Source organism: Hemiscyllium ocellatum, chromosome 7, assembly GCF_020745735.1.
Source record: "Hemiscyllium ocellatum isolate sHemOce1 chromosome 7, sHemOce1.pat.X.cur, whole genome shotgun sequence".
In the NCBI taxonomy this organism is placed as follows: domain Eukaryota; kingdom Metazoa; phylum Chordata; class Chondrichthyes; order Orectolobiformes; family Hemiscylliidae; genus Hemiscyllium; species Hemiscyllium ocellatum.
Window position 1 is genome coordinate 71,659,896 of NC_083407.1, and position 13,028 is coordinate 71,672,923.

Sequence of the window (13,028 nt, forward strand, 5' to 3'; positions counted from 1 at the left end):
TGTGCATTTCTAAATTCTTGACAACACCCCAAACGCTTCTGTGTTTAGATAAAACCATTTCCAGAAATGTAAACACAACATTAATAAACAAAGTTGAAGCATGGTTACATAAATCTTTCTCAGTATGCAACTTAAGGTTACTACTTTGAACCAAATGAAGAAAATACTTGCGAAAACAAACCAGTCATTGCAACCTTTGATTATTGAATGGGCATTGGTCACATGTTGTTTTGTTCATCTGACAAAATTTACTCTTGGCAAGCAAGGAACATTGTTATCATGAACAAATGTAACAATACAGCAGAAGGATCAACATTAATTTCTCATTTGCTGGTCTAAAGGAGCTGTATGCTTTTATGCGTTTGCATGTGCTTACTCCAATGTATCACCAAAACATACAGTTCTCCTAAGCCAAATAGATCTTATAAAACATTTCAAATTTTAAGATACAAATTATTGCTATGACATATTTGTAGCATGGAATGGATGTTCAGTCTGATCATATACCACTCAATTTTCTGAAGTGTCACAATCAACTGCATGTTCGGAATTTAATATCCAATTAACAATTTACATCTGTTCAGCTCATGTACAGTGTGTTTCATCACCAAAAATATGCCAAGCAAGCTGGAAATATCTTAATTGCATGCCTTTTGTCGATGGCAACTTGTTCTACTTTTTTTTGATTTGTGCAATTGATCCGGCATCGGACTATGCACTTTCAGGAGATTTAGGCATATCATGACAGTTATATATCAGTATGGCCTGTCAACACATTTCAATAAGCCCAAAAACAGCTAGAACTTTCATCCAAGATGGCTCCACTTGGTATTTCCTGTACATAATGCAATCAAAATCAGGAACTCAACAGCGAATTGAACAATGTTACCATAGTTTAAGAAAAATAAAATATTCAGCATTTCATGAATATATCATTTTTGTACGACATCTTACATGTTTGGTCACACCAAATCAGAGTGGGACTGAGGATCGCTCTGTGAGGGGCTTACGTGAGTTCAATTTACCAAATGGCCTGCTTCTGTGATGTAAATAACTTTGACTTGGCATAATTACACTTGAACTAAGATTAGCTATGAAATTTCTGAAATATAGATATTGGTAAGGTAAGAAACCTAAAATGGCTTTCTGTTGAAAAAGGATAGCCAGGCACAGATTAAAGCATACAGCTCCTTTAATTAAAATATGCTACAGATTAACATGATCATATCAACATCATGATTAATGTTAACTATACAATTCTAACTGCTTGAATGCATACATTATTGCATACTAAGTAGATCAGGAATTTCTATTTAACTTATTACTGTATACATACTTAAATGAAGTGATTGCAAACATAATCTCTACAGATCAATCATACTTAAAAACAAAATCGATACATTCATGTTTCTGAATTACCTGAGATGATTAACTCAATCGAGAAATGCATGTTTTATTTAACAATCATAAACAAATCACTTCCAAGTTAAGAACTCTTTGGGAACAAAATGTGAAACATCTTTCCTTCTTCAAGTCACTGCAGAACTGACCATTGAAGCATCACCACACATACAGATAATTAACTTAAGCTTGTAAAATTTTAATTTGTTCAAAGAACTAGATGATGCTGTCTGCATTTCCAACATAAATCATAATGCACATTAAGACAGAGGTCTTTTCTATTTTCTATTTAACAGAAGTAAATACTTCCTATTTGATACATCACTGACACAGTAAGGCTTATCAGACATCCTGGCACTCAATAAATCCAGTGCTCTGTATAGACATAGTGGATTTCACTTGTTTGGGGGCAGAACTTTGGTACATATTAATGATTCACATTTTATTCAGGAAACAGTGTGAAATCAGCACTGTAGTAACCAAAGTATTTGAAAAAGGGTTCTATGCTTGTTTTGGTTCTTCTTTAAAGTAAACAGAAACATCGGTCGAGTGTGTGCCATGCAAGTTCAGATCGGTCTTTACCTGTTCCACAGCCATCCTTAAATGGTCTCCTTGAGGCAACAGAAAAAATACTTGAAAGTAATATTTCCTGCTTTTTTTAAAAAGTGGAGCTTAGAGGAAAAGGAATGTTCCTTAGCACAACTACATCAACTTTAGCTGCTGCAAGCCCATCTTCATCTCATCTGTGTTCATGTTCCCCATTTCTCTAGCAGGAAAAATAACATTTTTAAAAAAAACTATTAAGGACTATAGGTTTCACCACACACTATTTGGGTGATTTTTCTTCATACTGCTCGCTTTTTTGTTGTTGCTGCTCCTGACTCTGTAAGAAATCCTATGCCTCACTTCCAGTCAGCCTTATTTCTTTTCCCATCATCCTTGGTCCAATATTCTTGACCAGTTTTGCTTGCTTTCCTACCTGAGATGCAATCATGCTGCCCTCTAACTTCTCACTGCACTTCCTCTTGTCTCATTTAACAATATTCCAACTCCTGTTCAACAATCTCCCTTTGTCCCTCATCATCCTCTTCTTACGTCCCAATTGTTTTCACTGTTCTTCCCCCCGTCCAAAATCCTAACCTTCCAAATCTCTTTTCTCAGAATCTCAATTTCCTGGCCTATTCTTCAATCATCCTCTTGAATACCAGGCTATACTTGTTCAAGTTTTTCTCTCCTGTGCACAAACTGGCCCCAGCCACTTGAGTGGGGATCAGATAACTGTGGCACAAAGTTAAGGATATTTTTCTGGTGCAGAATTTAAAAGACGTTATTCACCCAGATTGTTGGAAGCAGTATTTGGAAAATGCAAGTAAAGCACACTTAGTCTAATTTGTTGGTGTATTTAACATCTTATACTCCTGATTTGAAACAAGCATGAACTTGATAAATTTACTGCAATGATACAAGCATGGAATTAATTTGGTAACATGGTTGGCCAGTTGCTGCTTTGACTTCACTGCATTTCTATGTTATGAAGATGTGGGTGTATTGTACCTTTAAGAGAATTAAAAGCTAGCAGTGACAGCACCAAGTGTTCTCAATAAGACATAATGCAAAATATGGTCCAGCTACTGGGGTAGTGCCTGGAGATAAAAATAGATTCAACTTAGATCATTCAGTTTAAATTATACACTAATTAAAAAAAACAAACTCCAAACAAGTTTGCATTTAGTATATTGGCAACCTTAAAAGCCAATGACACAATCCAATGTTTTGGGGATAAAAGACTGGGGAAAATTGAACAGTTGGGAGAACTGCCAAATCAATGATATCTGCAACTGCCCAGAGAATAGCTCTCTTAAAAGGTACCTTTAACCATCAGTAACCTGTAAAGCTGAATCCCCAAGAAGAACAAAAGAAGACAGGAACAAAGAAAAGAACCAAAGGTTGCCTGGTTTTGCTTTGCAAATCTTAATCAGGAGTTTTATCGGACTAGTATTGTTGAAGAGAAGGTAAAAGATAGGTAGAGGAAAGAGTTGTAAATAGGTGTTTGTTAATTATTTTCTGTTATAATTTAAGAAATAAAGTTGTTAATTTTTACTTTAAATAGTGCTTGGCCTCTTGAATTTTCATAGATTACTGCATGGGATAAAACGTTTCTGTGTTGCTGGTTTAAATTAAGCAGGACAGTTTACCCCGTGTTATAACATCTACTACGAGTATCTGAAACATCAAGAGTTAACAATGACATCATGAAGACTGTGCATACAGCTGTTCACAAGCCTCACTTCAATTGAGTTCTCAGTTGTATGTTCTCCATAGTCCTCTGAAGTGTCATTTGTGCTTTGATGCGACAAGGCTGGAAAGCCAATTGATGCCATTCAAACAATGGAGTGAGGGTAAAAACAGGCATTGATTAAGCAGAGAGCTGCATGTTCAAGGGTTTGAGAGAGAAAATTCAGATACAGATGAGTGGTAATTTGAGTTTTTGAGAAGGGTTCACAATGGCAGATTTAAGCAGGTACAGAAGACATTATCTGAAGTGAAAACTGTTAACATGAACTAACGTGGAAAGCTGGGATGTTAGCTATTTAATGTGAATATAGTTGAGGGAGGAGGAGGCAGGTCCCATTGGCAAGGTAAGCTTGTGGGGCAGGATGGTTAAGAAATAACAAAGAAAAACAAACAGAGTTCATGGCAACAAGGAACCAAATTTGGCCCAATGGGCCAAGAGAAATGAAGGAGTGGCAGAGGCACAGAAATCTCATAGTTTTAGTCTAATAAAGTAGTAGTTTATGGGATTCTCACTTTTCTTGTTAGAGGGGAGGGTGGTGAGGATAAGCCAGATGGGTTTAGCCAGGTTACATTGCATTCCTAAAAAAGATAAGAATTTTGGTAGAGGACAGCAGATTCAAATTGCAGAGTGAATAGGTGACTTGTGAAAAAGTACCAGATATGTGCGAAACAATGACCATTTCCAACAAATGAATAGTAAATTGCCTTGCCCTGGCCTGTAGAGGTAACCAATCATTGAATTCTTTACAATCACCACCGATCAAAGTTCAATGTGACCAGCCAAATTCAGATCTGGTCAGGTAGAAACTAATATTCTGCAAACTAATTATTTCTTAAGTGCTTCCTTCCTCAATGGCTCTCTACTGACAAGGAAGTTTGCAAAGAATGTGACTGGCTTATGTGTCACTTATGTAGGCAGGTGGAGCTTCATCACTGCTGAAGCAACTCAGTGTCATTCTGGATAAAGCAATCCCAGCCACAGAGTACAACCGACTTAGGCTGCAAAGTTCACGACAAGATTCATTGCAGCAATACACTCGATTCACTTCAATAGTATTTTGTTGAAAAGACATTTTGTTGCCACACAGTGTCCAACAATAGGATGGATCCTTCCAGTGTACAGCACTTGCCAGAGACAACTCAAAAGGTGATCAATTACATTGACAACCAATTTAAGATAAAAGCAGTAAGTGTTGGAGTAACTCAGATGGTCTAAAAAATTTGACAAGAGAAAAACAGAGTTAACAGTTCAAATCCAGTGTGACTCTTCTTTGGAGCTGGAGTTATCTGGAATGCCAATAAAGAGTCATATCAGATTCAAAACGTTAATTGTTTCTCTCTCCACACGTGCTGCCAGGCCTGCTCAACACTTTCTAATTTTAATTAAGATTTCCAGCAGAGGTTACCTCAAATTCTCAAGACACTAACCATTCTGACTTGGACATACACTGACATTCATTCATTAACAATGTACCTAGATCGTGTATTTCCCAAATACTACTGAGTGAGCACCATCACTATCAAGAGAACTTTTTCACACTATAGGCAGATGTAATAATTGTGACCTTACCATCATTACGCTCTTGCAGAGTATTATCTTTTAAAAATACTGTAGCACAAGGTCGGTAATAGACACTAGTTGACCACATTTAGATGATTTTAATAAAGTTATAAACTATTTTAAAAATGCTGAAGTGATTCTCAAAAAACTATTTAATATCATAACAACCAGATTTTATACATCTTTCACAGCTGTCAATTTGCACTTTCAGTCGAAATTAATTCAATAACATTGTGAGTTCATGTGAATTGCACACACTTTTTACCTCAAAGCAACCAGTATATTATGGCTTAAAACTTGGCCATTTAGGGCAAAAGTGAGAAAGTCATACGGCATGGTAACAGACCCTTTGGTCCAACTCGACCAAGCTTCCCAAACTAAACTCGCCCCACTTGCTTGTGTTTGGCCCATACTCCTCTAAACCTTTCATATTCATATCAAAATGTCTTTTACATTTGAAATTACCTGCATCGACCACTTTCACTGCCAGTTCGTACCAATATAAAACTCTCTCTTGGTGAAAACGTTGCTCCTTAGGTCTCTTGTAAATGTTTCTCCTCTCACCTTAAAAATATGTCCTCTAGTTTGGAATTTCCCCACAGGAGGGAAAAAAAACATTGCTATTCATCTTATCAATGCCCCTCTTCATTTTATAAACCTTTGCAAGGTCACCCCTCAACCTCCTAGACTCCAGTGAAAGAAGTCCCAAACTATCCATGTATCTCAAATCCTCTAGTCTGAGTAACATCTCTTCTGAACTCTCTACAATTTAATAATATCCTTTGCAGGCCGACCAGAACTGTACACAGTATTCCAAAACTGGCCTCACCAATATTCTGTACAATCTCAACATGATGTCCCAAATCCTACAATCAATTGCCTGAGCAATGAACACAAGTATGTTTAGTGGCTTCTTGACCATCCTGTCTACCTGCAATGCAAATTTCAAACAACTATGTACCTAAACCCCAGGTCTCTTTTTTTAAAAACACTACCCAGAGTGCTATCATTAAGTAAGTCCTGACCCTGCTTGTTTTACGAAGAATGCAATACCTTAAATTTATTCAAATTAATGCCCATCTGCCACTCCTCAGTCCATTGGTCCAACTGATCAAGATCCATTTGTGATCTCAGATCCTTCTTCACTGTCGACTGTACCAGCACCTTTGGTGACATTCACAAATTTACCAATCGTTCCTCCTAAACATATAAATTTATGAACACCATGAGGTGTCCTCAACATTTAGGTGGTACAGAGATTAACAATGCCGCTTCACAGCACAAAAGACCCGGGTTCAGTTCTACTCTCAGGCAACGGTGTGTGTGGAGTTTGCACATTTTCTGTGTCTGCATGAGCTTCCTCGGGGTGAGTCTCCCAGACTACAGATGTGCAGGTTAGGTGGACTGACCATAGAAATGCAGAGTTAGGGGATGGGTTGGTGTGGACTTGATTGGGCTGAATGGCCTCCTTTGACACAGCAGAGATTCTCTGATTCAGTTTTAAAATATCATCAGTAAATAGCAACATTTTGGTTTCCACAATACTGCTCAGAACACTAATTTTATGCATATAAAAGTAAAATCAAACTTTTTGGTGAAATTATAGACTAAGAAAAATTGCATTTTAAGGAAGTATTCTTAAGTATTGTTAATACCTTTAGTTTAAGCTATAGTGCAATGTTAATGCTTTGAACTGACTTATACTGACTTGACCAACCCACCCACAAATTTACAGCAGTCAATGCTAATCGTCATTAATTCACAAAAGGCACTTTAAAGTAATAATTTTAAAATCTAATATACATATTAACTGTGAGCAAAACAAATTCTATGCTGGATATAACCTTTTCTCAAATTCAAGCTTTGTGTACATAATTAACTTCACAGTATTTCCTTAAAATCAAAAGAAAACAATGCATCTACTTACCAAACTCAAAGATCTGTTTGACCTTACTCATTATTAGTAGAAAGAGATCTTACTAAAACCAAAACATAATACAAACTGAAGATATAGGTGCTTGATAAAATTCTTCACAGGTATGACATATCTGCACGATTTTTATTTCAATTGACAAACAAAACATTTACATGGAACAAGAGAATGTCAAATCCTCTATAAATGCATTATCAAAGATATCACTGTCCACAAAATAAATCTGCACATCTTTCAGATTGTCCAAAAGGAAAATTGTTTGAAGGGCATTTCCTCAGAATTTATTTGAAAGGCAGATTTTTTTTTTAATTACAAAATATGACAACTGGAAATAGCAGTTTGTAAAGTTCCAGTGGAAACTACGTACACATCAGCAGTTCTATGCAAGACGTGGTTCCTTCTCTTTTCGCTGTGGCATTGATACTTCCCCAAGAGCTCTGGCAATGCAGTTTTCCCAAATAACAGCATTGTAAATTCTGTTTAGTGTCTTCTTGGGGAACTTTCTCTGCACCTATCTTCATCCTTTCTATAATCCTTAGAGCGGTCAGAATATCTGCTTTCCTGACGGTCATGCTTTCCTGATCGTTTATCCACACCATTTTTTGGGCGGTCCTCCTCACTATTTCTTGATGTCATATCCTTGCGGCTTCTCTCTTTAGATTTTGACTTTTCTCTTCTTCGACTGTAGTGATCCTGGCTATCTTTACTCCTGGTGCTATTTCGGTCATTTTCAGAACGAGAATGGTTTCTTGTGTCTTTTCTGCTTTCAATACGTTTATCTGTGAAGTCTCTGTTCCTGTCACGACCCTTGTCCCGATCAGAACATGTCCGATCTCGTTCGTGTACCTCTTCTCGATCATGCCGAGTCGGTTCATCTCTTCTCTCTCTGGACTGTCTGTAAGTTCTGCCACTGTTTCTATCCATTTTGCTATCCTGCTCCTCACTGCTGCCACCATACCTGCTTTCTTGCTTTTTTCCAGATCGCTTCCTGTCACTTGGTTGTTTTCTACTATCTGCCTTTTCTTGCTCTTTCTTTTTATTCTGTACCTTCTTGCTCTTTGAATTTAAATCATCTGTTAAGAAAAAAAGTCATTAACTGTAAATGCATGTGTTTAATGTTTTTTGTTCGGCTACCTTATCACAAATAGATATATATAAATATAGATTTATACAAAACTCATTTCAAATTCAAATAGAAGTTAAATTATATAAATTGTCAATGCCAGATTAGGAGCTGTCATTTAGCATCCATGCGTTTGCCTGCTAATTTGAATTTCAACTTAACTGCTGATTGCAGTTGCAGTACTTTAATCACAATTTCAATTAGAACTTACAAACCCAAAGAAATAACTGAAGCATCATAATTCAACAAGCACCAACACTTTATTTTATTATGACAAAACTCTCTAAGTAACAAAACTGCTCTTCACATTGTAACGGACTATCAAAACAGACTATCAAGATGTGCGGGTCAGGTGAATTGGCCATGCTAAATTGCCCATAGTGTTAGGTAGGGGGTAAATGTAGGGGGATGGATGGGTTGCGCTTCGGCAGGTCGGTGTGGACTTGTTGGGCCAAAGGGCCTGTTTCCACACTGCAAGTAATCTTCATGTCTTAAAACAGTAAAAATGAAATTTACATCGTGGCCAGGGAGAAAAGAAAGAAATATGGTTCTCCAGAACAAGCAAGAAAAATGTGTTAAAATAGATTGAGTCGTTCAGTTCCATAACTCAGTTTTTTTGCATGATTCAAAATCTGAGATAAAATGCAATTGAGATGCAACAGTAACTTGCATATTATCAAGCTGCATTTGGGGAAGGACAAGTAAAATCACTTTCTACAAAATATTTTCCCAATGGCTCAGATTTATTAAGATAGTGGATATGAACAGTGGTTTCAACAGATTGCTTGCAGCTATTCAGGACTACTGTGGGAAAATGCATGAATTTACATTACTTTCTTCATCTCCTAAGTGCCTATTTAATCCCAAAATTTATCAGTATTTAATGAGTCTTCAATCCATTTTCTTCAATTCCAACCACACCAGAAGTAAATGGAACTCATCTGTTCAGAGTAATTTGCCCCTTGGGGCACATTTACATGCTTGATGCTTTTTATCATCTCTCAGATAAATTTGCAATATTACCTGTCTCTGCAAATGAAAAATATTAGCCAGAGAGCTAAAAACAAATTTAACTGTAATAACATGAAGTTCTTAGACTCTCCAATATCCATTTCAAAAATTCACAAGACAAATGAGAACATCAATTCAAAGGTACATTAGAAAATCAATTTAATTGAGCACACAGAAATAACAACAGTAAAGCAGTTCATCCATGCTCAGTTTGACAGGTTGCAAAAATCCAATTGCTATTAAGGATCTGTCTGTTCAGGTCAAGTCAAACAGATACATAGCTTGCACTTGTCCACAAAACAGCCACCTGTGCCTTAACTAAAGATACAAATTTTCCCTTTTTGCTCTTCACTACAATGGATCAGTTAAATTCAAGCTGTCACAATCTGTCTACCACAAAGTATATGAAGAGAATGAAAATACTAAATTTCCGATGGCATTAGTTCACTTTCAGATTTCTATTAAAATTACATTTATATACTTTCGAAAAGGTTAGAGCTGGAAACTGTTTGAATTACGCATGAATGCTATTCTCCATTAAACAGCACTTCATAAATGCCAACTTGTTCTTTTGACTCAGGTGGGAATGTTAACATATGTGCATTGTGCAAATAATCAATTTCCCAAGAGTTTATGAAACTCTGTCAACAAATTAAATTATATCCGATCTAAACAGAAAATATAAATGTTAAAACCTTTCATCACAACTGTGGAAATTACCTGCCAAACTCCGATTCTCAAGATACAGTATACTGTCAAACTGAATTGCAGGGCTAAACTATTCACTTAAGATCAAAAGCAGCATTTTACTCATGATTGCTGTTTGCACTTCATCTGTCTGATTGCACAAGAGAATGTTGGAGGTTTTCAGTTCACTGCACAAAAGTGAAACTACACAATAACTAAATAATTGATGATATTGATAAATAATAAGATGACCAAAATCATTCAGAGAATTCACCACAAATACTACTGGAATGGAAGCATGTAGCAAAAGGGAACACTGTGCCGGCAATAAATTTGTCTTTGCCCTCCCAGGTAAGGGAGGTTAAGTAACTGCTTTCACAAATTAGTGGTAGCAGTTTGAGGAACTTATCAGAAGACAACAGCTGCCGTGGAGTGATCCTTCAACAGACAGTCAATACTTTCAGCGAGAGGGAAAGGAAAGGGGAAAACCATGTGGTCCAGCCTGTGCCCTATAACTGTTCAGTTAGCACAAATGTCCAAGTTCCTGCACCTGAATTACAGTCTTTGCAAAACAACGTCCATTAGGTTTCAGCTCCAACACTGCTAAGACATGAAATGGCTCTTGAAACTGTCAGTATCTGAATACACCACACCTAAATTTAAGAATTTTTGGAAGCCACATTAGAAACCCAGTTCACCAAACATATCACATTTGGGAATATAGACTTGGGAAAACACATGGCTTTTGTGCAACATTTAGGCATAAATTTAACAGCAAAATGAGCAATGTTGGAGAAAGATTATTTGTATTTTTAAACAGTAAAGGGAAGCATGGATCAAATTCTTTTTGGAGAGGGTGTGTTGGGCAGTAGGACAAAAGCACAGTGAAAGAGTACAAACCTGAAACACTGCTGCTGCTGCTGGAAGATGAGGAGTCACTGTCGCTCGATGATCCAGAGCTGCTGTCACTGTCACTGCTGCTGCTACTGCTGCTGCTTTCAGATCCTGAATCAGTGGAAGAATCTGAATCAGACGAGGATGAGGATGAAGAAGAAGAATCTGATGATTCAACATCCTGCCGCTGGGTCATTATTATTTTTGGTGCATTTTTCAAGTGCTCTCGCAATTCATCTCTGAAGTAGATGCATAAAATGAATATTATTAGAGCCAAACACAAATTAAGTGAAATATTGGGTTTTAAAAAAATATAAATAGAATTAGGGAGGTATACATACGTTAATCCTCCAAGACCAATAGAGGTAAAAAAATTGATAGCAAATCGTGTATTGCGTGGATTATCCCTGGGAAAGAGACCTTCAAAGAAAGGCTGTAATGTCCTGCGAAAAGTATTTATTAATAAAAACTTAATTTAATCTTAATCATGAAATTATGTCAATCTTCTGTTTTTTGAATCTCACAATAATCAAATTATATATTTCAATTTTAAAAAAAGTAGATATATTCAAGTGTTAAACAACAAACTTCAGGAATTTATTGTTTTTGTCTTATGAAGTAACTTTCCCAATAGAGATGGAACTGTTTCATTTCAAACTTTACATAAATAAAATTTCAGATGTAAATTTGTTTCAATTCAATTCCATGTCTCTTGCAGATTGCCTTGGCAACATTTAAAAACATTCTGCACATGAAATGGTTTCTTTCAATTGTAACATTGTCATCCTTTAAACAGAGTTATGATCTATATTCTGTGTAAATCTATTTATTGCCATGATGTGGAGGAGCTGGTGCTGGACTGGGTGGACAAAGTTAAAAATTTCACACTAGGTTACAACTACCTGATGAAAGAGCAGCATTCCACAAGTTAGTGGTTCCAAATAAATCTGTTCGACTATAACCTCGTGTTGTGTGTAGCATATGATCCTTCTAAGGTTGACATACACATCTCAAAGGCAAGGTTGCTTGAGCATAATCCCTGTTTGTCCCCTGTTCTACAAATGACCAATTTCTACACTGCTGCATCCTCATTTTTTTTAACATTTTCATTCACAGGAAGTAGGCTTCACTGACTGAGCCAGTATTTACTGCTCATCCCTACTTGCCCTTCAGAGGGCAGTGGTGAGCTGCTTTCTTGAACTACCGCAGTTCATTTTTTCTAGGTAGACCCACAATTCCATTTGGAAGGAACTCTCAGAGATATTGAAGGACCTGTGCTGCCTACTGAGAACACTGGTTATGTCCGAAAATAAGCCCTTCAGAATGTAAATGGTGTACTTCAAAATACAGTAATTATGCAACTCTTGCGAGTTTGTCAAAGTATTCTAAGGGGCATTCAGGCTTGACTGACTCCACAGCAAATGTCAAAATCATTTGAACTCATGAGAGAAATAGTTGGATGAGTTCTGAAGTTGTCATATCAGACTCAAAACATTAACTCTGCTTTTCTCTCCACAGATGCGGGCAGACCTGTGAGATTCTTCAGCATTTTGTCTGTTTATTTCTAGCATTCACAGTATTTTGCTTTCATTTCAAGTCACTGCGCTTGCTGTTTACAATGGAGATTAGCTAAGGCACATAGGATTTCTTATCAGGGCCATCTGTGGAGTGGCTTAGCAGTTAACAGACTAATTCAAATTACTTGATATCAAAGAGAGACCACTTAGGTTTTAAAACCTCATTTGCCCATAACTTTCTAAACCAAAAACGAGTGAGTACCCGAATCAAGGCTACAAAGGATTTTCCTGCTTTCTTACGACTCTAAGAAAATACAATGTGGAATTCTCCTCTACTCGTGAGCTAAAGGTAGTGAGAGATTTGAGTTCAGGGAAGTTCAACCAAATTATTCAGAGTGGGACATTGACATGAATTCAAATTCAACCATTCATTCCTCTTGTCTTTCAGTAAAACAATAGTCGATCTGATTGTGGCCTTAACGCCACAGTTCACCGATCTGTTAACTCATCATTGTCTTGAAACTATTTAATCCCACACCTCCAATGCACTCTAAAGTGCAAGACTCTACTAAATTCCTAATCTTTATTGATAACTGCATGCCCTAT

General features: G+C 36.8%; 1 protein-coding gene across 1 annotated transcript in view; it reads right to left on the reverse strand.

The window, feature by feature from the left end:
- Positions 1-7,324: 7,324 nt before the first annotated feature.
- cwc22 (CWC22 spliceosome associated protein homolog) overlaps positions 7,325-13,028 on the reverse strand; it is a 104,686-nt gene continuing 98,982 nt past the window's right edge. Inside the window, exons 19-21 of the mRNA XM_060827333.1 lie at positions 11,247-11,348; positions 10,912-11,144; positions 7,325-8,263 (exon numbers count right to left, since the gene is read on the reverse strand). Coding sequence (XP_060683316.1) covers positions 7,671-8,263; positions 10,912-11,144; positions 11,247-11,348 — 928 coding nt within the window. The 3' untranslated portion in view covers positions 7,325-7,670. The remainder of the gene's footprint in view (positions 8,264-10,911; positions 11,145-11,246; positions 11,349-13,028) is intronic.